The sequence below is a fragment of the Mobula hypostoma genome, chromosome 13 (assembly GCF_963921235.1).
Source record: "Mobula hypostoma chromosome 13, sMobHyp1.1, whole genome shotgun sequence".
NCBI lineage: Eukaryota > Metazoa > Chordata > Chondrichthyes > Myliobatiformes > Myliobatidae > Mobula > Mobula hypostoma.
Window position 1 is genome coordinate 61358479 of NC_086109.1, and position 22364 is coordinate 61380842.

At 43.7% G+C, this 22364-nt stretch overlaps 1 protein-coding gene across 9 annotated transcripts in view; it reads right to left on the bottom strand.

Moving 5' to 3' along the window:
• Window positions 1-22364, bottom strand: part of lrrk1 (leucine-rich repeat kinase 1) — a 282207-nt gene that overhangs the window by 46094 nt on the left and 213749 nt on the right. For all 9 annotated transcript variants that reach the window (XM_063065804.1, XM_063065802.1, XM_063065800.1 and 6 more), the window contains 4 exons: window positions 9705-9864; window positions 3741-4017; window positions 1591-1762; window positions 59-228 (listed from right to left, as the gene is read on the bottom strand). In XM_063065804.1, coding sequence (XP_062921874.1) covers window positions 59-228; window positions 1591-1762; window positions 3741-4017; window positions 9705-9864 — 779 coding nt within the window. The remainder of the gene's footprint in view (window positions 1-58; window positions 229-1590; window positions 1763-3740; window positions 4018-9704; window positions 9865-22364) is intronic.

Here is a 22364-nt window from a genome sequence, read left to right on the forward strand (position 1 = left end):
CAGGCTTCGTGACCCGACAGACATTTAGATAGCCCACAATGACCATGAAGATGATTACCTTAGACTCCCACCTTCGTAGTTCAATTGCAAACCTTCTTGCCAGTAAATAGTTTGGTTTCTTCTTACTCGGAAAGTGCTGCAGCGATTGCGACGCTGGGACGCCGTGAAACTGTAAACGGAAGCCCGTTTGCCTCGGCCTCGCCTTGGGTTCCTTTCATTCTCAATGAGCTGGTCAAGAGAGCAGATGGAGGGGTCATGGTTAAAGGCAGGACCTGTTTGCCACACACAGCAACTGTGCAGAAAGATACAGAGGAAATGGCCTCCACACTAAGTTGTGGAGGTGTGGTGGTCAGTGTTCGGTGGAGGGGTAAGTGAAACATGTGATTATTAACCCCAGCACCGTGCGTGCACACACACTCACTTACTTCAGCTTGCCTTTAAATTACACTGGGCAACAAAGACTTTGCTTCCTTAATACCTTTGGGTTTACCTTATGAATTTTGAAGTGCTGATCATGAAAATTGCCATGAAGTTTCCCAATCACGCACCATTTTTTGAAAAACACCTATATTTGTAATTTCAATTCATAATTCAAGACAATGTAAGCTGGTAAGTTTTCTATCTTGTCCAGGCCTGCCTGGGCATGCTTAGGCAGGGCAGATGCTGCACAGCAGAATGGGCTTTAGGAAGGCTTTAAATATCTGTGAAGGATTTTGATACTTCCCAGAGTAACTGATGCCAAGATTAAGGAAGGTATTTTTGTTGGTCCACAAATCAAACAGGCCATCAATGACGGGCAATTGTAGTGGGTCCGGAGAAAATCGCATGGAAGGAATTTAAGAATGTTGTTGAAAATTTTCTTGGCAACAACAGAGCACCAAACTAAGTGCAGATGGTCGACAACATGCTTCAAGCATACAAAACCATGAGGTGCATCATGTCACTAAAGATTCATTTTCTGCATTCCCATTTAGACTTCTTCCCTGCAAATCTGGGCACTGTCAGTGACGAGCATGGTGAAAAGTTTGCGGTCGGGGGGAAATGGTATCAGGGCAACTGGAATCCATCAATGCTGGCTGATTATTGTTGGAAACTTAAGCAAGAAGCCTCAGACACTGAGTACAAATGAAAATTATCAACACAACACTTTAACTTAGTTGAACTTTTGCAAAGCGTCAGCACTGTTATGCAATTAAATGCATTATAATTCAATAGTTAATTTCTTGTCCCTTCAAATTCCTACGTGATACAAGTAGTCTGAAATTATATTTGTGCTCAGCTTCAAGCAGTCTATCATAAACAAAAAAAAACTCAGTGGAAGCAACACTTTCAAAACAATTTGTTGCCTAGTGTTATTGCTGACTTTGCTGGAATCCTCTGCAATTTCACATAAACAGAGGTTAATTCAGTCAATGTACTAAGCGAAGGTGCTGAAAAACTGCAATCAGTCTTTGAACTGTCACTGTTGAGTGTCTTTTGATCTATTTATTTAGTTATTGTATACAGTGCAGAAGGGGGAGGGAGAGAAGATGCAGGAATGGATGGGGGAGGGAGTAGGAGGGGAGGAGAGTGGGGGAGGAGGTGTCATACTTGTGCATCCATTTCAGAAAGGCTGATCAAGATACGGGCGATGAACCGCTGCCAGAAACCAATGGGCACAAAGCTCATCTTGAAGAGTCTCTCAACGGTGTTGGTTCCCTTCCTTGGCAGGTTACTGATGTCGATTCCCGGTTTGGATGGCAACAGGTGTGGGAGGAGGTAACTGGGAAGGAAGGCACATTGCATGTATCAGCCTGGGACACACTCACTGTATTCCTATAGAAATGACTGCTTCAAACCCCATCTCAGTGTGTAATAACCTCTGTCTACCTCTGCCTTAAAATATTGTCTCTGCTTCTACTGCCCTCTGAGTAAGAGTTTTCCCAAAGTCTCATTACTTCTGAGAGAAAAATCACTCCATCTTTCTCTGAAATTGGTGACACCTTGTTCTCCACTATCCTCCCAAAGGAAATATAATATCCTTTCCGCCGCCTTCCTCATAACCTTCATAAGTAAACTCAGCCGTTACAGAGTAGAGCTTGCCTGAACAAGGATGGTGAATCTTCAGACAGCACATCCCAAATTGACAACAACTTTGTAAAAGGTTCCCTTGCATCCCATGGTAATCTTAAGCATAGATTATCATTGATTAATGAAATAATAACAATAATTATGAACTTTTTTTTAAGGAGAAAGAATGAGCCTTGTGGCCCATCATAACCGGTGCTTATGCCGGTTTCCGTGGCGTAAATCAATTGAGAGTATGAGACTCCCCCATCCCGGATAGGACGCCAGTCTATCGCGAGGTCAATCCCCAGCGTTTTTTGCCAGTACCCATTCTCAGCTGGGTAGACTGGAGAATTGTGTGGTTAAGTGCCTTGCCCAAGGACACACACACACTGCCTCGGCTGAGGCTCAAACCCATGCTAGTCCAATGCCCTAACGACTTGGCCACGCGCCACACATATATGTATTGTTTTACTATTAATGAAGGTGTAACGGAGACAGATTTAAACAAATGAAGCATTTTAGAAAACGTTCAAAAATTATTAAAGTATTAAAAATTTCCTGCTTCATATGGCAGTAAAGATAATCATTATGCATCTTTTTATGGGTGGGGATTATGGAATCAGGGAGCTGCACTGTATGCTGTGTGCCAACAAAATGCTTGTGGCTCGGGCACGTGTGCCATTAGTTTGCCACCTCTGTCCCTGAACATTCTTTCTTAATTAACTAAGAAACCAATGTACTCTTTCAGACGTGTTTTCACAAATTCCCTTTTATAACTGAAGCAGGGGCTCCCTCCCTTTGTATGTAATTCCTTTGGCAATAATTGATTACATTCTGTTTGCTTTCCCCAATTAACTTCTTAACTGCATACTGCATTTGCAAATCCTGCAGCTGGGTCCCTCTGCATCTCAGATCACTGCAGTATCTTAACACTAAGACTAAATTCTTCTTTTATTCTAAATTTTTCCTGCCAATATAAACAATTTCATATTTCCAATAATGCTTCATTTGCCAGATTTTCCCCCACTTGTTTAACCTATCTATATCCCTTTGATTTCTCCTAATGTCTTCTTCACAGCTGATTTTCCCAGCTAGCATTTTTGTCATTTGCAAATTTTGCAACCATATCTATATAACAATATGCCTTCACTGAAATCCTGCATTCCAATTGTAAAGAACTGAGGCCCCAGCATCAGCACATCACCCATTACATCTTGGCAACCAGATAAAGACTGATCTATGCCTCCTCTGTTCGCCAGCCAATTATCTGTCCATTCCAATATGTCACCATTTACTTTCCACAATAACCTTTAATGCAGCACATCATCAAATGTCTTTTGCAAATCTTAGCTCATTCATCCACTAATGATCAAAACATAATGCATTAATTGGCATTTTCATTAATCAAGTATTAATATAGAAAAACACTTCATAACCTTAAAGACAATTATTTCCCACATATTAGTTTCTCGTAGTGCAAATGAAAAATGATAAAGTGAGAACTTGACATTTCATGTTGCAACTTAAATGAATATTTGAAAATGAAGACAAATGTATTCAAAAGCACTGGTGATTCGGTAAGCTAGAAATCCAGCCCAAACTATGATCAATTTGCGGCTAATTTATTTATACCAATGTTACCGGCGACAAACTTATTTTTAATTGTCTGCACAATGATGAGAACGATCTACCTGTTGTTGGCAATTGGAAGTGCAATCTCAAATTTGGCTAAGAACTGGAAATATTGCTCCTCAGTCTGCTTTGTGAAGCCAGTTCCGTCAAGTAGTTTCCTTAGTTCCGACACCTGTATCACTCCGTTTGTGGCAAAAGAGCGGGATGCTTTGACGTTAATAATTCTCTCCAAGCACTCCGATAACCACACCGGATGCAGGAAATATAGATTGCGAAGCCCATGGCTAGTGTCTGGGAAATGAAGCAGTGCTCCTGTCTCAATAAGGAAGCCAAGAGCTGCCAAGCAAACAGAGACATAAATGAGAATAATCTTAGTTTGATAACTTTGTGATATTTTATCAACTTCTTCCATGCAATGCATGCTTTTTGTCAGAAGTCAATGGTTTAATTTGAGGACTTAATGAATTTTATTTTGTAGCTGTTCAAAAAGAATGAAGGAAATATATTTAAAATATTAAAGAACTTGAGGGAGGCGTAGAATTGAATACACATGGGTTTCTTACTTAGCAGAAGGCACAGTGGCACAGCCACACTGCACCAGAGGCCCTGCTCAATCCTGACTTCTGGTCTTGTCTGTGTGGAATTTGCATACTCTGTAACTGAGTGGGTACCCTGCGGATGCTCCGGTTTCCTCCCACATCCCAAAAATGTGCCGGTCAGTAGGTGAGCTGTCCCGGCGTGAAGGTGAGTGGTAGAATCTGAGGAGAATTGATAGAAACATGGGGATGATAGGGTTGGATTACAGGCCGGTAGATAAACTGTCCCAGCGTGAAAGTTGGTGGTAGAATCTGAGGGGAGTTGATAGAAACGTGGGGATGATAGGGTCGGATTACAGCAAAGGAAGGTGACTGATGGTCAGCCCGGCCTCCCTGCTATAAATCCCTATGACTCTTCAAACACAGCGATGAGCTTTATTTTTCGCATGTACAACTAAACTGTACGTTTTCTTACTCCAAGACGTTCAACTAATTAAACAGAAGACACTGGGAGTCCGAAATGTGGATCAAACTTGGTTCTTTACTTTAAGTGAGGTGCGTACATATCTCATGGTAGCCTGATGATGTATGCAACTCATATATTTTACATTTAATCCGTAATAAATGATTTAAACAAATGATGTGCATATAAGATTATGTAAATATTACTGAAATATTAAATACATAACGCTCCTCCCTGCTTAGCTATAAACTCCAACTCAATAGGGAATGCATCTCAACTAGATACATAGTATACTATATCAAGGGTCCCCAACCTTTTGCGCACCGCGGACCGGTTTAATATTGACAATATTCTTGTGGACTTCACATGCGTTCAAGTTCAACAGTGGGCGTGACAGGGAATGAGGAAAGGTGCAGCTGACTCATATCGGTTCATATCGCCAAATCATATCGTTTCCTCGCGGCCCGGTAGCACATGCTCGCAGCCTGGTAGTTGGGGACCACTGTACTATATAATACAACTACTATACACAAACACCCACAGCATAGTAAATTTTTAAATTGTCCAATTCAGACCTAAAGATTTAAGCACTTTGGAGAATTTCTTACTCTTGTGGGATAACATCTTTCCTGACAAGGTGTGGGGGGGTCACTCTACTTCAGAGGTGAGACTTGTGGCTGTGAAACAATCTCAGGTTTGGGGGCCTCCTCTGTGGTGGTTGTAGGAGTTGAACCTGAGTCTGCAGGAAGTGATGCTGATAGCTCTGGATAACTTTCTTCTCCTTCCTTTCTCTTCTTTTTTTTTTGCATCTCGATCTTGGGAAGATCCATTTACTTCACTGGAGTATTCTCTTGTTCATTCTTCTATTGCTCCCTTTATGATCTGATCTCTCCTCTTGGTTTCCTCATCCAGAACATCACCTGACGAATTCTCTGTTTTTGTATCTCCATTGACTCCTTTCTTTTTGGCCTCCCATTCATCCAGCTGGGCTTTGGTCTTTGCATCCACTTTTACAAGCAGCTATTTATCTCCCACGTGAAGTTCATGCAATAACCTTAATGCACACAGAGTAGATTCTGGTTCTTTACACTCACAGAAGCCAAATGCTTGCAACTTTCCTGAAGCTCTTTGAACTCTCTTCCAGCTTAAAGCCAAGTCACGTTTCACAAGTATCTGCCAGATTAACACATCAAGAGCTTTCTCAGATATGTTACTTGTAAAAATTTTTGAGTTGGACTACTGCTTTTGAAACTGCACCTTGACTTATTAGGTCTCTCTCTTCCCTGTACAGTCCATTTATTTTTGTCTGCCTGACATACTCCTGTATGTGTCCTACTTTGTTGCATTTTCTACAAGTTTCTCCTTTAAATCTGCATTGGTCTGGTGTATGTGAGCCTCTGCAACAATGGCAACACAATTTGTTCAGCTATGCAGGTTTCTGTTTAGATGGTACAATTTTCTTCACGCTCACTTTCATTTTGACTGCAACTCAATTGCGTCTTTACCTGCTGTTTCTATTGATACAGCCAATTCAACTGCTCTTTTGAATGTAAACCATGCTTCAATTAGGAGCCATTTTTGAATAATTTCTTGTAAGATTCCAGAAACTAAACCATCTCTCAGTGCATTACTAAGCCCATTACAGAACTGACAATGTTCAGACAACTTCTTCAGTTAAGCCACGTATATTGAAATGGACGCCCCTTCATTTTGATTCCACCTATGAAATCTAAAGCATTCTGCAATCACCAATGGTTTTGGTTCAAATGTTCCTGTATTACTTCCACAGTAACAGCAAAGCTCCTTTCAGCTGGTTTGAATCAAGCAGTTAAACTTCGAAGCAAACTGTATGCCTTTAAAACCAATGCACTCAGCAAGATTGGTACTCATTTTTCATTGGCTATTTAACTTGCTTCAAAATATTGTTCAATTAGCTCAGCGTACATGAACCAGTTACCTGTTGAGCAATCAAATACACCTATCTTCCTGATGTAGCCAACACCCCAAACATTCTGCTCTTTTTTGTGATTATCACCCAGTACTCACTGTTAATGAACCTGTGAATTCTTACATTTTCTGCTGTTTTTAAATAAAAATTTGACTGTCTTTGCACTTGCTGCGCTGTCTTTTTACTCTCCATTTTTTGCTGCACTCCTTAAAAAACTCAAACATTTCTACTGTGCTTCAATAGGTCAGAAGCCATCTCATTCATTTTAAAAACACCTTGTCATTGCTGTTATATTTTGTAACTCCAAAGCATTAAACTAAGTAAAGGGAAGACACAGGAATCTAAAACTTGAGTCTAACTTCATTCTTTACTTTAAGCAAGATGTGCATAATCACCTGGTAGTGTGATGATGTATGCAATTCATGTATTTTTAAATATAACCTGTAATGAATTATTTAAATTAGTGGTCACCAACCTTTTTAAGCCCAAGATCCCCTACCTCGACCTCAGTGAAAGGCAAGATCTACCTACTAAATTGTTCAGAGAAAAAACAGCTCAGATTGTACTTCCAATTTTAGGCCTTTTATTTGGGCGAATTGTATTTGAATTACACAAAATACCTTTGTCAAACTTTCAAATTAATTCAAACAAGAAAACACTGTAACTAGCATATCAAACAGGCCATAGCTGTCTTTCTTTAAGAATATTACAATATTTCACACCTTTAATTCTAAGTTTCACTATTTAATTTTATTTCAGCACGAAAAATAAATGAATAAAAATTGACTGTTGCACTCAGTGTGATGACTGGGGCTGAATACTTTCTGCTAGTTCCCTGAAATTTGGCTCATAACTACAGACAGCCAGTGAGGTGTAGGGTTGCCAACTGTCCCGTATTCCCCCCGCTAAGGTAGAGCATTCCTATGAAACCTTTCGTGCCGAAATGCTTTACGCCGAAGAAGCAATCTATATGGAAAAAAATTTTGAGCGTTCCCAGACCCAAAAAAATAACCTACCAAATCATACCAAATAACACATAAAACCTAAAATAACACTAACATATAGTAAAAGCAGGAATGATATGATAAATACACAGCCTATATAAAGTAGAAATAATGAAGATTAAACCAAAACCAATTCGTGGGGTAAAAAAATGGGCACGTACGCGCATGCGCACGCAGGTGCCCGCGCAAGGCTTCATGGTCATTGTAGTCTTTTCGGGGTAAACACAAATGTCCTGGGATTTGACTGCTACTTTTGTCCGTTATTTGGGAGTGAGAAAGTTGGCAACCCTAGTGAGATGTCTGTCAGTAAGTCAGCTCCTGTACTTAGATTTAATAATTTTCATCTGTGAAAATGCAATTTCACACAGATAAATTGACCCGAAGTAGGCACTGACTTTCAGAGCTATAAAACTAACGCACACACTGCGCATTGCTCGGCCCCATCAGTAGTAATTGCCACCAGTTTATGAATGGGGATGTAATTTTCACGGACATATTTTTTTAAACTCATTGTAAATATCCTCACCTCTCGTTCTTTCCTTTAATTGCAAATGAGTGAGGAAGTCCTCATTTGTTGTAAAATCCTGGAAAGCCATTCTGACAAATACAACAAGCTGAGCTGTTTGCATTACATTCAGGGATTCATCGAACTGTAGTGAAAAATATCCACATCCTCTGACGGTGACTCTACCCTCCTTGTCACTGTTGCAGGGCCTAGCAGTATATTATGTATTGTGGTTGTGACGCCGTTTTTGTTTTTAAATTCATTAAAACAGTCTCTGCGGTAATGACCATTGCTTCCTTAAATAAATCGCCATCTGTAAAAGGCTTCTTGTGTTTAGCAAAAGGTGACTTACAGGAAATGATGCTTCAATAGCAGCCTTATTTTGAGCAGCATGCTTTGTGGAAAATGATTGCTGGGCCTTCAACCCCGATTTCAGCTCAACTTTCCAGGCACGAATTGCGCTCTCTGGGGGGTAGGTGTCTTTAAATTCCTGGTGGTTGGTGTTGTGGTGCCGCTCCAGATTCCCTCTTTTAGTCAGTGCTTGTGTTTGGTGGCACAACATACATACACACTTGTCTTTCACCAAGGTAAATAGAAATTCCTCTTCCCATTCTGGATGGAATTTGTATGTTTTCGCCTTCTTTTGTGGAGCCTCCGCTATGCTATCAGGATATCACGAGCGATTGCCGATTGCATTGTCTCTGATCTGAGCCAACATTTACGTGCCAGGCAGCACCTAATTAATTAGCTGGTTTATTTCGGCTTTTTTTCTTAAAGGTGTGCTGTGTGCATCCCGACTACCACTGTATCCCTGCATGCTTTGTGGCCTGGAGGTTGGGGACATTGCCGTATATTGATGTTTGCGACAGTCTGTACACTTACCTAATCTGATTGGTCACTTTGATGCAGCACAGGCTACGCTGAAAACGCGGTGCATGGCGGGGAAACTTCACACAAGCGCACTGGGCAGAAAGAACGGAACTAAACCCCCGCAACCCGGAAAAAATCTCTCTTTACAAACAGCTTTTTAGTGAAAATATTGCTATATTACCGTTATCCTAATTAGCATTACTTACTTTTATAATGCTCACATTACAATAGTATTTGTGTATTTATTTTTGATTTTTCTTCGGGATCAACTGGGAAAGTCTCAAAGATCGACCAGTCGATCGCAATCGACGGGTTGGCGACCCCTAATTTAAATGAGCATGAATGCTTAATCAAACAATACATATACAAGATTACACAAATAATACTGAGATATTAAATAGACAACAGACACATTGAAGCACGCAGTGAAATACATTGTTTGCATCAATGACCAACAGAATACGAGGATCGCGTTGGAGGCAAATGCCGCCATGTTTCCCATGCCAATATAGGATGCCGACAATTCACTAACCCTAACAGTACATCTTTGGAATGTGGGAGGAAACCAGAGCACGTGGAGGAAACCCATGCAGTCACAGGGAGAATGGACAAACTCCTGATAGACACAGTGATCTCCAATGCTATTGGCTGCCCTCCCTCCACCTTCTCAAATTGATTTAAAATACCAACACATTACCAGTCTGTAAGTCTTCAAAGTCTTTGATGTCGTTTTCAGGAGTCTGCTGCACAATCTCCTCCAGCTGTTGGTCAGTTAAGTACTGGACCTCATTGTTATCACTTCTTCTCTGCTGTTCCCTCAGGATAGCAGTCTGCAGGTTGATGTAACTCCTCGGTATCTGGAAGGAAGGTCCGTGTTAATGGAATCTTTCAGCACGATCTCATATCCATGCTTTTGGCCTGTAAATCTCCAATCTTTAAGACCTACCCAACATAATTTTTAAATTATGAAATTTGCTTCCACAGCCTGATCCACAATAAAAGAAGATGAACATCAATTTATAAAATCTACTTCTCAGCATGTATATCGATCATTAGGACTAGACAGTCTGGTCTAGGTGTTGGGCTGAGGTATACGTGGGTGCATTTCGTGAGGAAGAAGCAAGTACAGATAATCCCCATTGGGACATGGCCTTACAGAATTTACAAATCACTACAACAAACTTAATATATATAGAATAACATTCACTCTCACAGCATTGTGTGGAAAAATAGCAATATTAAATTATTTTCAATGCAATCACAGATGATTCGTGTTTGGTGTTCTGAAAAATTATGGTATGATCTTTTACTATGTAATTGTAATTGAGCTGGTCTGTAGTCCACAGAGGGTTAACGGAATGGTCAAAAGTTTGGAAGATGGGGTATAACTTGGGGGAATGTGAGGTTATCCACTTTAACAGGAAGACAGAGAAGCTGTACGAAAGGGTCTGGCTGCCTTGTACACAAAACTCATAGAGGTCCAGCATGTAATGAGGAGGGCAGATGAAAGTGGTTGTTCTGTATGCTGAATGAAGTGGGTAAATCTTACTGTAACTGTGCAGAGTGTTGGCGAGATCACACTTTGAGTACTACGCACAGCTTTAGTCTCTTTACTTAGCCCTTCTTAAATTAGCTGATCACTGACTGACAGTCCCTAACTACGTTATCTACCTTCAAGGATGTATGGACGCGCTGTGAGGCAGGTCCCTTTGTCCCTCAGTACTCCCTACGACACTTCCCTTTGCAGCAGACCCATCAGTGCTCCCAAAATTCATTTTCTGACGTTTGTCTCGGCTCATCTCCAGCTGCCATTTCTCACCCCACTTCACCAAATCATCACCATCCAAGGAGAACAATCCCAGCTTCTCCAGGCCTAACTTTCTCATCCTTGGAATTGTTCAGGTTCTTATTTTCTGTACCTTCTCTAGTCTTCGGATTCTTCCAAAGGTTGGCCAGAATATGCAGTTCTCAGGATAGACAAGTTCAGAATAACTGCCTCGTGTGCTCTGTGTTTACTGGTGAGCCCCCAGGACCCCAGCAGCCAGAGTAAGGAGCTGCAGGCACAGTTCTCGGAGAGTCACCCTCCGTTGTCTCTCTCTCTTTACACTATTCCCCATGTTCAACCTGACTGGCAATTTTCAGTTTTGCTAGAAAGTTTACATTTAGCTCATACTTTTCCCATTTTGCACTTCCCGTTCTCTCTCTATGACAATCTGCTTTTCATTTGCAACTATTTGAAACCGCCTTATTCAGCAGCACCACAGTGCATGATCTTTATAAATGCTCCAGATGTCTATGAATAATGACATCCACTTTAATACAACACTCATTCCCACTCTGCAGACTGCCACCTAATATTGTACTGTTGTCAGGTATCAGTTCAGGCATTTTTCTCTCTGGCACAGATATTGTCTTAGAGATCGCTCTCCGTTTACTACACTTCAGTGATCAATTGTGCAAGAACTCCCCGAATCAAGACGGTCATCCCCACCCCTTGCTACCAACAGGAACGGTACCATTTCTTTAAAATGCTCAGTTTAACCACCTGATTGATTGACTCAGATACGGACAAACCACAAGGCATTGTTACCCTGCTGTGAATATTGAACTCAGAAAGCCAAGGAGACAGAAAGATAACATGGAGGGAGAAAAACTCATCCTTAGTTCTGACACCCAAACTTTCCCTTCCTCTTGTGAACTGAGCAGAGATGAAGATGGGATCAGATATTCCAATAGACAGCCAATTATGAACATCCAGACAGTGTGTTCTGAACAGTCTAACAGGATAGTGTGTTGTGGGTTGTCTGACAGGATAGTGTGTTGTGAAACTCCTGACAGGACAGTGTGCTGTGAAACGCCTGACAGGAGAGTGTGTTGTGAAACGCCTGACAGGACAGTGTGTCGTGGGCTGCCTGACAGGACAGTGTGTCGTGGGCTGCCTGACAGGGCAGTGTGTCGTGGGCTGCCTGACAGGACAGTGTGTTGTGGGCTGCCTGACAGGACAGTGTGTCGTGGGCTGCCTGACAGGACAGTGTGTTATGAAACACCTGACAGGACAGTGTGTCGTGGGCTGCCTGACAGGACAGTGTGTAGTGGGCTGCCTGACAGGACAGTGTGTAGTGAAACACCTGACAGGACAGTGTGTTGTGGGCTGCCTGACAGGACAGTGTGTCGTGGGGTGCCTGACAGGACAGTGTGTCGTGGGGTGCCTGACAGGACAGTGTGTAGTGGGCTGCCTGACAGGACAGTGTGTAGTGAAACACCTGACAGGACAGTGTGTTGTGAAACACATGACAGGACAGTGTGTCGTGGGCTGCCTGACAGGACAGTGTGTTGTGAAACGCCTGACAGGACAGTGTGTTGTGGGCTGCCTGACAGGACAGTGTGTCGTGGGGTGCCTGACAGGACAGTGTGTAGTGGGCTGCCTGACAGGACAGTGTGTCGTGGGGTGCCTGACAGGACAGTGTGTCGTGGGGTGCCTGACAGGACAGTGTGTAGTGGGCTGCCTGACAGGACAGTGTGTCGTGGGCTGCCTGACAGGACAGTGTGTAGTGAAACACCTGACAGGACAGTGTGTCGTGGGCTGCCTGACAGGACAGTGTGTTGTGAAACACCTGACAGGACAGTGTGTCGTGGGGTGCCTGACAGGACAGTGTGTAGTGGGCTGCCTGACAGGACAGTGTGTAGTGGGCTGCCTGACAGGACAGTGTGTAGTGAAACACCTGACAGGACAGTGTGTCGTGGGCTGCCTGACAGGACAGTGTGTTGTGAAACACCTGACAGGACAGTGTGTCGTGGGCTGCCTGACAGGACAGTGTGTTGTGAAACGCCTGACAGGACAGTGTGTTGTGGGCTGCCTGACAGGACAGTGTGTCGTGGGGTGCCTGACAGGACAGTGTGTAGTGGGCTGCCTGACAGGGCAGTGTGTTGTGAGACACCTGACAGGGCAGTGTGTTGTGGGCTGCCTGACAGGGCAGTGTGTTGTGAGACACCTGACAGGACAGTGTGTCGTGGGCTGCCTGACAGGACAGTGTTTTGGGGTGTTAGTGACATTTATCATTCAAATGACACGGCAGGATTGGTCCCCCAGCCGAATGTGTTAGAGTAAAATGTACCTGCTATGGGCTGACTGGGGGGAAGAGGATAAATCTGGTAATAAAGTGAGGAAAAATAAAGTGTGGAAAAAATGAAGATTTGCTGCAGACAGACATCCATTTGGCTATTAGGCCTCAAGGCCCACTCTTCATAATGCTCTCTCTCCCCTAGCCTTGGGTACCTCTCCAGCACAAATCTATAAGTTAATATTGACCCTGTGTTACATAGAACATATAGAATAGTACAACACAGTACAGGCCCTTCGGCCACAATTTTGTGCCGACCCTTACGTTGCAGATCTTGTAGCTACGAGAGTTACTTTTCCTCTGATTTGTCTGCCGATAAATCTGTCCACTGATTACTGATGCTTCTACAAGGAACAGACCCTCTCTAGACCTTAAACAACTAGACTGAACCCCACCTAAAATTGCTCTGCCCTCATGTGAACAACACTGTTTGTAATGCTTGTCTGCGTAAACAAAGCCTCTCATCCCCAACGCCATTCTAATCACTCTGCAAGGGTCCATCAGTGCATCTTCTAAAGCAATGAAGAACCACGCGTCATATTGCAGCAATGTGAGCCACTTGGTTTGTACCACTGGGCAGCAGAGATAGGTCTTCAGAGACTCTATGGAACATTGTGTTCGATTTCAAGAGAGATCAACAACACAGATAGAGGTTGCTAAATACTCAGCATAGACAAAAAAATGCAATATTAATATTTATGCTTTTTTGGTTTCAAAATAAAAACAAACTCAAGCCAAGTTGCTGTGAATAATTTCTTGTACTTTCAAAACCACTGGCCAGAGAGCCTTTCATAACATACTCCAAGCAGCACAAATAAAGATCTATAGAAATTTACTTGGATGAGGCATACTGAGTTAATAAAAAGGCAGGTTATGTTTATTCAAACTTTTAATTTCAGATGCTTATTTATGAACAACCGAAGAACAGTCAGTTCTGAAAACACTGGCAATGTGGTAAAGTGGTGGATGGGTTTGGGTAAATCCACCATCCTCTGCAGCGAAATTGACACAGTGCATCGTGCCCCTCTGCATTACAGTCAGAGCAGTGAGGCATACACTCTTTCAAACACTCCATGACATCCCATGATCCAGTTTCCATTGCCTACAGCAAAGATCGGCTCAAAACAAACTTGTCCAGAAATCCTTCAATAAAGCATTGCTTTTCTCTGCCCTGCCTTGGAAAAACGATGCTTTCCTGCGTTGAATTCAACGCCGTGGCATTCCAGCTGAATTGTAGCACTCCAGCAATTAGGTCAGGCATTTCCTGCTGTGAAGAGTGCTTGGACGGTAACCCCCATGCCACATCAGATGTGGAGTGACAGGATTACTGGTGCCTGTGCTCAGGTAGAGAGTGGCTGGGAAAACGTGCACCAATGTGCAGGCCATTTGTCAGTCAATCAGGGGGAAAGTGGGTACAGTCAATGGGATGCTCTCATTTTCTATGGGGGAGAGTGGGGCTAAGGTTTTAAACATCAATATTGGCAAAGATACGCAATCTTCTGCAGACACGTTCCCCCAGATCAGACTCTCCCCGCTTCCAGATCACGTCAAGCACCAGCACTCCGTTACTGCAGGCTTCACTCCAGCCCCGCTATAACATTCGGAATGGGTCGGAGATCTCGGGACCGGTGGCAGGCACCCCATTCGGCAAAGCTCCCAATCCTAGAGAGTCTTCAGAAACATCATACTCGTACACAGGTTAATGTACAACACTGGTCATCCAGGGGGCACGGGTCCAAACCTCTCCAGTGGCAGATGCGGATTTTAAATTCAGCTGGGTAGCGTAGAGGTTCGCACTCCTCCAGTCTCAGCCTACAAGATACTGGAGCACAATTAGACCATTCGGCCCATTGAGTCTGTTCCGCCATTTCAGCATGGCTGATCCAATTTTCTTCTCAGCCCCAATCTCCTGCCTTCTCCCCGTATCCCTTCCTGCCCTGACCAATCAAGAATCTATCAACATCCGCCTTAAACATACATAAGATATGGCCTCTACAGCTGCCTGTGACAAAGAATTCCACAGATTCACCACTCTCTGGCTGAAGAAATTCCTCATCTCCGTTATAAAAGAACACCCCCCCCTATTCTGGGGCTGTGTCCTCTGGTCTTAGAATCTACCACCATTGGAAACATCCTCTTCACATCCACATCACATTCAATAGATTTCAATGAGGTCACCCCTCATTCTTCTATATCTTAGTGAATACATGCCCAGAACCATCAAATGCTCTTCTTGTGACAAACCATTCAATCCTGAAATCATTTTCGCAAACCTCCTTTGAACCCTCTCCAGCTTCACCACATCCTCTCTAAGATAAGGGGCCCAAAACTGCTCACAATACTCCGAGTGAGGCCTCACCAATGCTTGATAAAGTCTCAACATTACATCCCTGATTTTATATTCTAGTCCCCTTGAAATGAATGCTAGCGTTGCATTTGCCTTCCTCACCACTGACTCAGCCTGCAAATTAACCTTTAGGGAATTCTGCACAGGGATTCCCAGGTCGCTTTGTGCCTCAGATTTTTGTATTTTCTCTCCATTTACAAAAATAGGCAACACTTTAATTTCTTCTACCAAAGTGCATGACCATACACTTTCCACCACTATTCCATTTGCTGTTTTTTTGCCCGTTCTCCTAATCTGTCTGGCCTGCTCGGGCCCCTCTACTTCCTCAAAACTACCTGCCCTTCCACCTACCTTCATATCGTCTCAGAGCTTTGCAACAAAGCCATCAATTCCATCATCCAAATCACTGATGTGTATCGCAAAAAGAATTGGCCCCAACAGAGACTCCTGTGGAACATCACTAGTCACTGGGAGCCAGCCAGAAAAGGCTCCCTTTATTCCCTAACTTTGTCTTCTGCCAATCAGCCATTCCACAATCTAGTAACTCTTGAAAGATTATTACTAATGCCTCGACGATCTCTTTAGCCACATCTTTCAGAACTCTGGAGTGTACAGCATCTAGTCCAGGTGACTTTATCTATCTTCAGATCTTTCAGTTTCCCCAAGAACCTTCTCTCTGGTAATGATAACTTCATAAATTTCATGACTCCTGACACCTGGAGCTTCTACTGTACTCCTAGTATCTTCCATCATGAAGATGGATGTAAAGTACTTTTTCAGTTCATCTACCATTTCATTATCCTCTATTACTATCTCTCCAGCGTCATTTTCCAGCAGTCCAACATCCACTCTTGCCTCTCTTTTACACTTTATGCATCTGAAGAAACTTTTGATATCCTCTTTAATATTGTTGGCTAACTTACTTTCATATTCCATCTTTACCAACTTAATGACTTTTTTGGTTGCCTTCTGTTGGTTTTTAAAGGCTTCCTAATCCACTAACTTCCCACAAAATTTTGCTCCATTTGGCTTTTATGTTGGCTTTGACTTCTCTTGTTAGCGTCCTTTAGAATACTAATTCTTCTTTGGGATGTATATATCATATGTCTTCTGAATTGCTTCCAGAAATTCCAGCCATTTCTGCTCTGCTGTCATCCCCACCAATGTTCTTTTCCAATCAATTCTGGCCAATTCCTCTCTCATGCCTCTGCAATTCTCTTGACTTCACTGTAATACTGATACATCTGACTTTAGCTTCTCCTTCTCAAACGTCAGGGTGAATTTGATCATATTGTGATCACTTGCCCCCAAGGGTTTTTTTTTTAAACTTGAGCTCTCTAAACAATTCTGGTTCATTACACAACACACAATCCAGAATAGCTGATCCCCTCGTGAGCTCAACCATGAGCTGCTCCTAAAAGCCGTCTCGTAGGCACTCTAGAAATGTCCCCTCCTGTAACCCAGCACCAAATTAGATTTTCCCGATCTACCTGCATATTGTAATCTCCCATGACCATTGTAACATTGCCCTTTTGGCATGCATTTTCTATCTCCCATTGTAATTTGCTGGCTACATCCTTACTACTGCTTGGGGGTCTGTATACATCTCCCATCAGGGTCTTTTCAGTCTTGCAGTTCCTTGGCTCTAAACAACAACATTCAATACCTTCCGACCCTAAGTCACCTCTTACTAATGATTTGATTTCATTTTTTACCAATAGGGTAATACTGCCCCTTTGCCTTCCTGACTGTACTTTCAATACAATGCGTATTCTTGGACATTAAGCCCCCAGCTAAAATCTTCTTTCAGCCGTGATTCAGTGATGCTTACAACATTATACCTGCCGATCGGCAACTGTGCTACAAGTTCATCTATCTTACTCCGTGACACTGCGCACTCAAATACAACACCTTCAGTCTTGTATTCACCCTTTTCAATTTTGCACCTCATCCAGTTGACTGCAATTTTGCCCTATCAACAGCCTCTCCTCACTACATATTGCCTCTGTTTGTAAACCAGCTACCTCATCTTCAGCACCATTATCTGTTTTTCCTATGATACTTCTTACATTGGAATATAGGCAGCTCAGGACACTAGTCACACCATGTTCAACCTTTTGATTCCTAACTTTGTCTGAGGTCTTACCAACATCTGCCTCCACAAATTGTTCTGGTACTCTCATGGAAACATAGAAAACCTACAGCACAATACAGGCCCTTCGGCCCACAGAGTTGTGCTGGACATGTCACTACTTTAGAAATTACTCTGCTTACTTATTTTTCTAAGCTCCATGTACCTATCAAAAAGTCTCTTCTTAAAAGACCCTATCGTATCTGCCTCCACCACCGTTGCCGGCAGCCCATTCCACGCACTCACCACTCTCTGAGTAAAAAACTTACCCCTGACATCTCCTTTGTACCTACTCCCCAGCACCTTAAACCTGTGTCCTCTTGTGGCAACCATTTCAGCCCTGGGAAAAAGCCTCTGACTATTCACACAATCAATGCCTCTTGTTATCTTATACACCTCTATCAGGTCACCTCTCATCCTCTGTTGCTCCAAGGAGAAAAGGCCAATTTCAATCTATTCTCATAAGGCATACTCCCCAATCCAGGCAACATCCCTGTAAATCTCCTCTGCACCTTTTCTATGGTTTCCACATCCTGTAATAAGGCGACCAGAATTGAGCACAGTACTCCAAGTGGGGTCTGACCAGGGACCTATATAGCTGCAACATTACCTCTCGTTCCCAACCCCCTGCAACTCTAGTTTAAACCCCACCGTGTAGCATTAACAAACCTTCCGGCTAGGATATTAGTTCCCCTCCAGTTCAGGTGCAAACAGTCCCTTTTGTACAGGTCCTACCTTCCTTGGAAGAGAGCCCAATGATCCAAAAATCTTATGCCCTCCCTGCTACACCAACTCCTTAGCCACGTAGTAAACTGTATAATCTTCATAGTTCTGGCCTCATTATCACGTGGCATGGGTAGCAATCCTGAGATCACAATCCTGTCCTTTAACTTAGCACCTAACTCCCTGAACTCCCTACGTAGAACCTTGTCATTGGTTCTTGTCCAGAAATAAGGGTAAACAGCTGGATGGAATGAAGGAAGGGCCAAGTCCTTCAGTCTTCACTTCACTGGATCAGTCTTGCCAATTACCTTGATGCAAGGGGAATTACAAGTGCTGACACCCCAGTCAGTGAAAGTGAATGAAGAATTCACTTCTTGAGGCTGCATGGTAGCGTAGCGGTTAGCGCAACGTTTTACAGTACCAGCAACCCGGGTTCCATTCCCGCCACTGCCTGTAAGGACCGCGTGGGTTTCCTCTGGGTGCTCCGGTTTCCTCCAACCGTCCAAAGACCAGTTGGTCGGTTAATTGGTCATTGTAGAATTGTCCTGTGATTAGGCTAGGGTTTTTTAAAAAACACTTTATTTACGATTTTCAGTTTTACAAAGACAAAATATATTGAGGATGTACAAAACAATACAAAGAAAATACAGCTCTAGGTGGATCACAGACAAAACAAATCAAGAATAAAACAAAAACAAAAAGGCTGCCAGACAATTTACAAGATTACATAAATAAACTTTCAGATAAAGAGTTGACACAACAGTGACATCACGGAAGCAACGTAAAGTAAAATGAATAAAGAAATCCGGTTAGGCAGCACACCCACTCATGAGACTAGACAGGTCAAGGTCACTATGTGTGTGAGGTAATATGACACTGAGCCAGTAAGGGTCCCCATATTCTCTCAAATATATTCTGTGTATTGGGTTTGTGCAGATGCAGTCTTTCCATTTGTATAATAGACAACATCTCCTTGAGCCAGTGTGCAAAGGTGGATGGAGAGGCTAGGGTTTAATTGGGACTTGCTGCGCAGCTGGGCTCGAAGAACCTATTCCATGTCGTATCACAATAAATAAAAATATTTAAGTAATAATGACCATGCACCTCACTATTGTAAAAACATGCCTGGCTCACCTCTGCCTCTCTGGGGTGGAGCTCAGATTGATACATAGTGTGATTACTGAAGAGGTGAAGCAAACCCTTCTGCCCAAGGACACATATAGAGATGGGCACTAATTGCCAGCCCTGACTGTGACACTGGCATCCTGAAAAAGGAATTTAAAAACAATACACTGGCTCCTGCCACCCAAGCAGGTGCAGCCACTGACCATCGTGAGGGGCGACCCTGGGAAGCTCATGTGACACTTTTTCACTCGGACAGTTCTTGCTGCTTTCTGAACTACCCCATGCCTGAAGTATAGGCCCCAGACAGGAGAGCTGCTGTCTCACAGTGCCAGCAACTTAGGCTGAACGCGGACCTTGGGTACCGGTCTGTGTGCAGTCTGTATGATCTCTCTGTGACGCCCACATTTCCTCCAGATGCTCCAGTCGGCGGCTGAATTGGTATTTATAATTTTACTATATAATGACCAACGAACCTTTGGACTGGGGGAGGAAACCCACCCGATCACGGGGAAAACATACAAATGCCTCACAGGCAGCAGTGGGAACTGAACCGGGGTCACCGGCACTGTGAAGTGCTGTGCTAACCACTACGCTACCGTGCACCCTGAATATCTCTTGTGTATAGGTGACAGACAGAATCTGGGGGAGTTGACAGAACAAGGGGAGAATGCCATGAACATAGGATTAGTGTGGACAGGTGGTTTATGGTCAGCATTCACTCAATGGGCTGAATGGCTTGCTTCCATGCTGATTCTCTCTCTGGTTTTATGGGATCCCCTGGCTTCTTTCCCCTCTACCCCGGCTCCAATCACTGCAGGTGGTTGCCACCGCCACGGACATCCAGCGACTAGAGGAGGTAGGAGTTAGCCTCCTTGATGTACGCTCCCTCTGACTTCTACTTCTGAGTGTGACGGTATTCCTGAGTCTGCACCCAGGGTGACAGCAGTGAAAACTGAAAGGAAGCTTTAGGCAGCAAGAAGGAAGCCCCGGACACTGCCAGAGATGGAGGACATTCATTCCTGCTCTAAGCAGGCAGTAAGTGAATAATAACCAGCTGAAGCCACCACTCCTTGGAATCTGAATCCTTTGAGATATCTGTGTGTGACAAAGGGCAGCGCACAGAGCAACAAGTATTCCCAATCATCCATAGACAGAGGTCATTCTGCCCTGCACTCCTGTGCAGGTCCAGCTGAAACCCTTCAGTGTGGTCTACCCAGGCCTTCAGCTGGACTGAGGGATACAACAGTACTGACTCCTCAAAGGGAGAGGAAAGAGGCAAAACTTCTTTTCCTTTCAGAGATTTCTGTTCTGTCACCTACTCCATGCTTGCTAGAGGTGCATAAAATGATGAGTGGCATTGCTCGCTTGGATAGTCAGAGGCTTTTTCCCAGGGCTGAAATGGCTAACACAGGGGGGCACAGTTTAAGGTGCTTGGGAATAGGTACAAGGGGGATGTCAGAGGTAAGTTTCTCACACAGAGAGTGGTGGGTGTGTGGAATGCACTGCCAGTGACGGTGGTGGAGGCGGATACAATAGGGTCTTTTAAGAGACTCTTAGATAGGTACATGGAGCTTAGAAAAATAGAGGGCTATGCGGTAGGGAAATTCTAGGCAGTTTCTAGAGTAGATTTCATGGTAGGTTCAACATTGTGGGCCGAAGGGCCTGTAAAGTGCTGTAGATTTTTATGTTCTATGTTTACTAAATGAGCTCAAGGTCACGTTTTTCTTATTTCAGTGATGACAGGGGCCTCTCAGAAAACAACCATTCAATTTCCTTACAAATATCAATTACACGCACTCTCCGGGAACAACGAACTATCTGCTGAAGGGACTCAGCAAGTTGAGGTGCAGCTGTGAGAAGAAAGGGGTGGTTGATGCTTCGGGTCAAAACCCTGATCGGTTCTTTGTAGCTCTCAACTGGAAATGTCAACATTCCAGATGCTGCTCAGCCGAATGAGTTTCTCCAGCAGACTGTCTGTTGCTCCAGATGCCAACTTCAGTCTCCTGCGTCTCCATTTATTTACTGAGATAACAGCGCAGAATGGGCTCTTCCAGCCCTTCAAGCCGAGCTGCCCAGCAACCGTAACCTAATCACCGGACAATTTACAATGACCAATTAACCTACCAGCCAGTACGTCTTTGGACTGTGGGAGGAAACCGGAGCACCCGGAGAAAACCCACACGGTCACGGGGAGAACATACAAACTCCTTAGAAGTAGCGGCGGGAATTGAACCCGGGTCGCTGGTACTGTAAAGCGTTGTGCTGACCACACTACCATGCCACCATCTTCATTCACTTTCACTGACTAGGGTGTCAGCACTTGTAATTCCCCTTGCATCAAGTGAAGTGAAGGCTGTTGGTGTCCCTTCCTGCATTCCATCCAGGATATAAATCCTTATTTATAGACGAGATCTGGAGGAGTCAAGGGAGCCGAGTAATGGGACTGAGCTAAGGGACTCAAAGGTTTTTGGATATCGATGCCGGTATTTGCATTACTGGCAGCACATTTCATCCCAAGTGGGATCTAATGACAAGAATATCAAATGATTCAGATGTTAAGGTACTGGGAGCTTTGCAGGCAAGTACCAGACAGAACTTGCACACACTTCTCATCGTCGCCTGACAAGGACGAGGGGGAAACCAACTGGAAACTGGAAACCTAATGCAATGGACCTTTCCTCAGAGAGCTTCACATTTCAGCACCACTTCTCTCACCATTCATTCCCAACGAGCAGACAGAAAGGGTCTCTTGTTCTTAGCTCGTCTTCGTTTAGGAATGGTTCAATCCAATAAAACTGGGCAGTAGTTCCAACCATCTGTCCCAACGTGTGCAGAGATCACACTGACTTTGGTTGCAGTGATGAACTGTCTATACTTGGTTCACCAGATCTGGCCCCAAGTTAAGGGGTA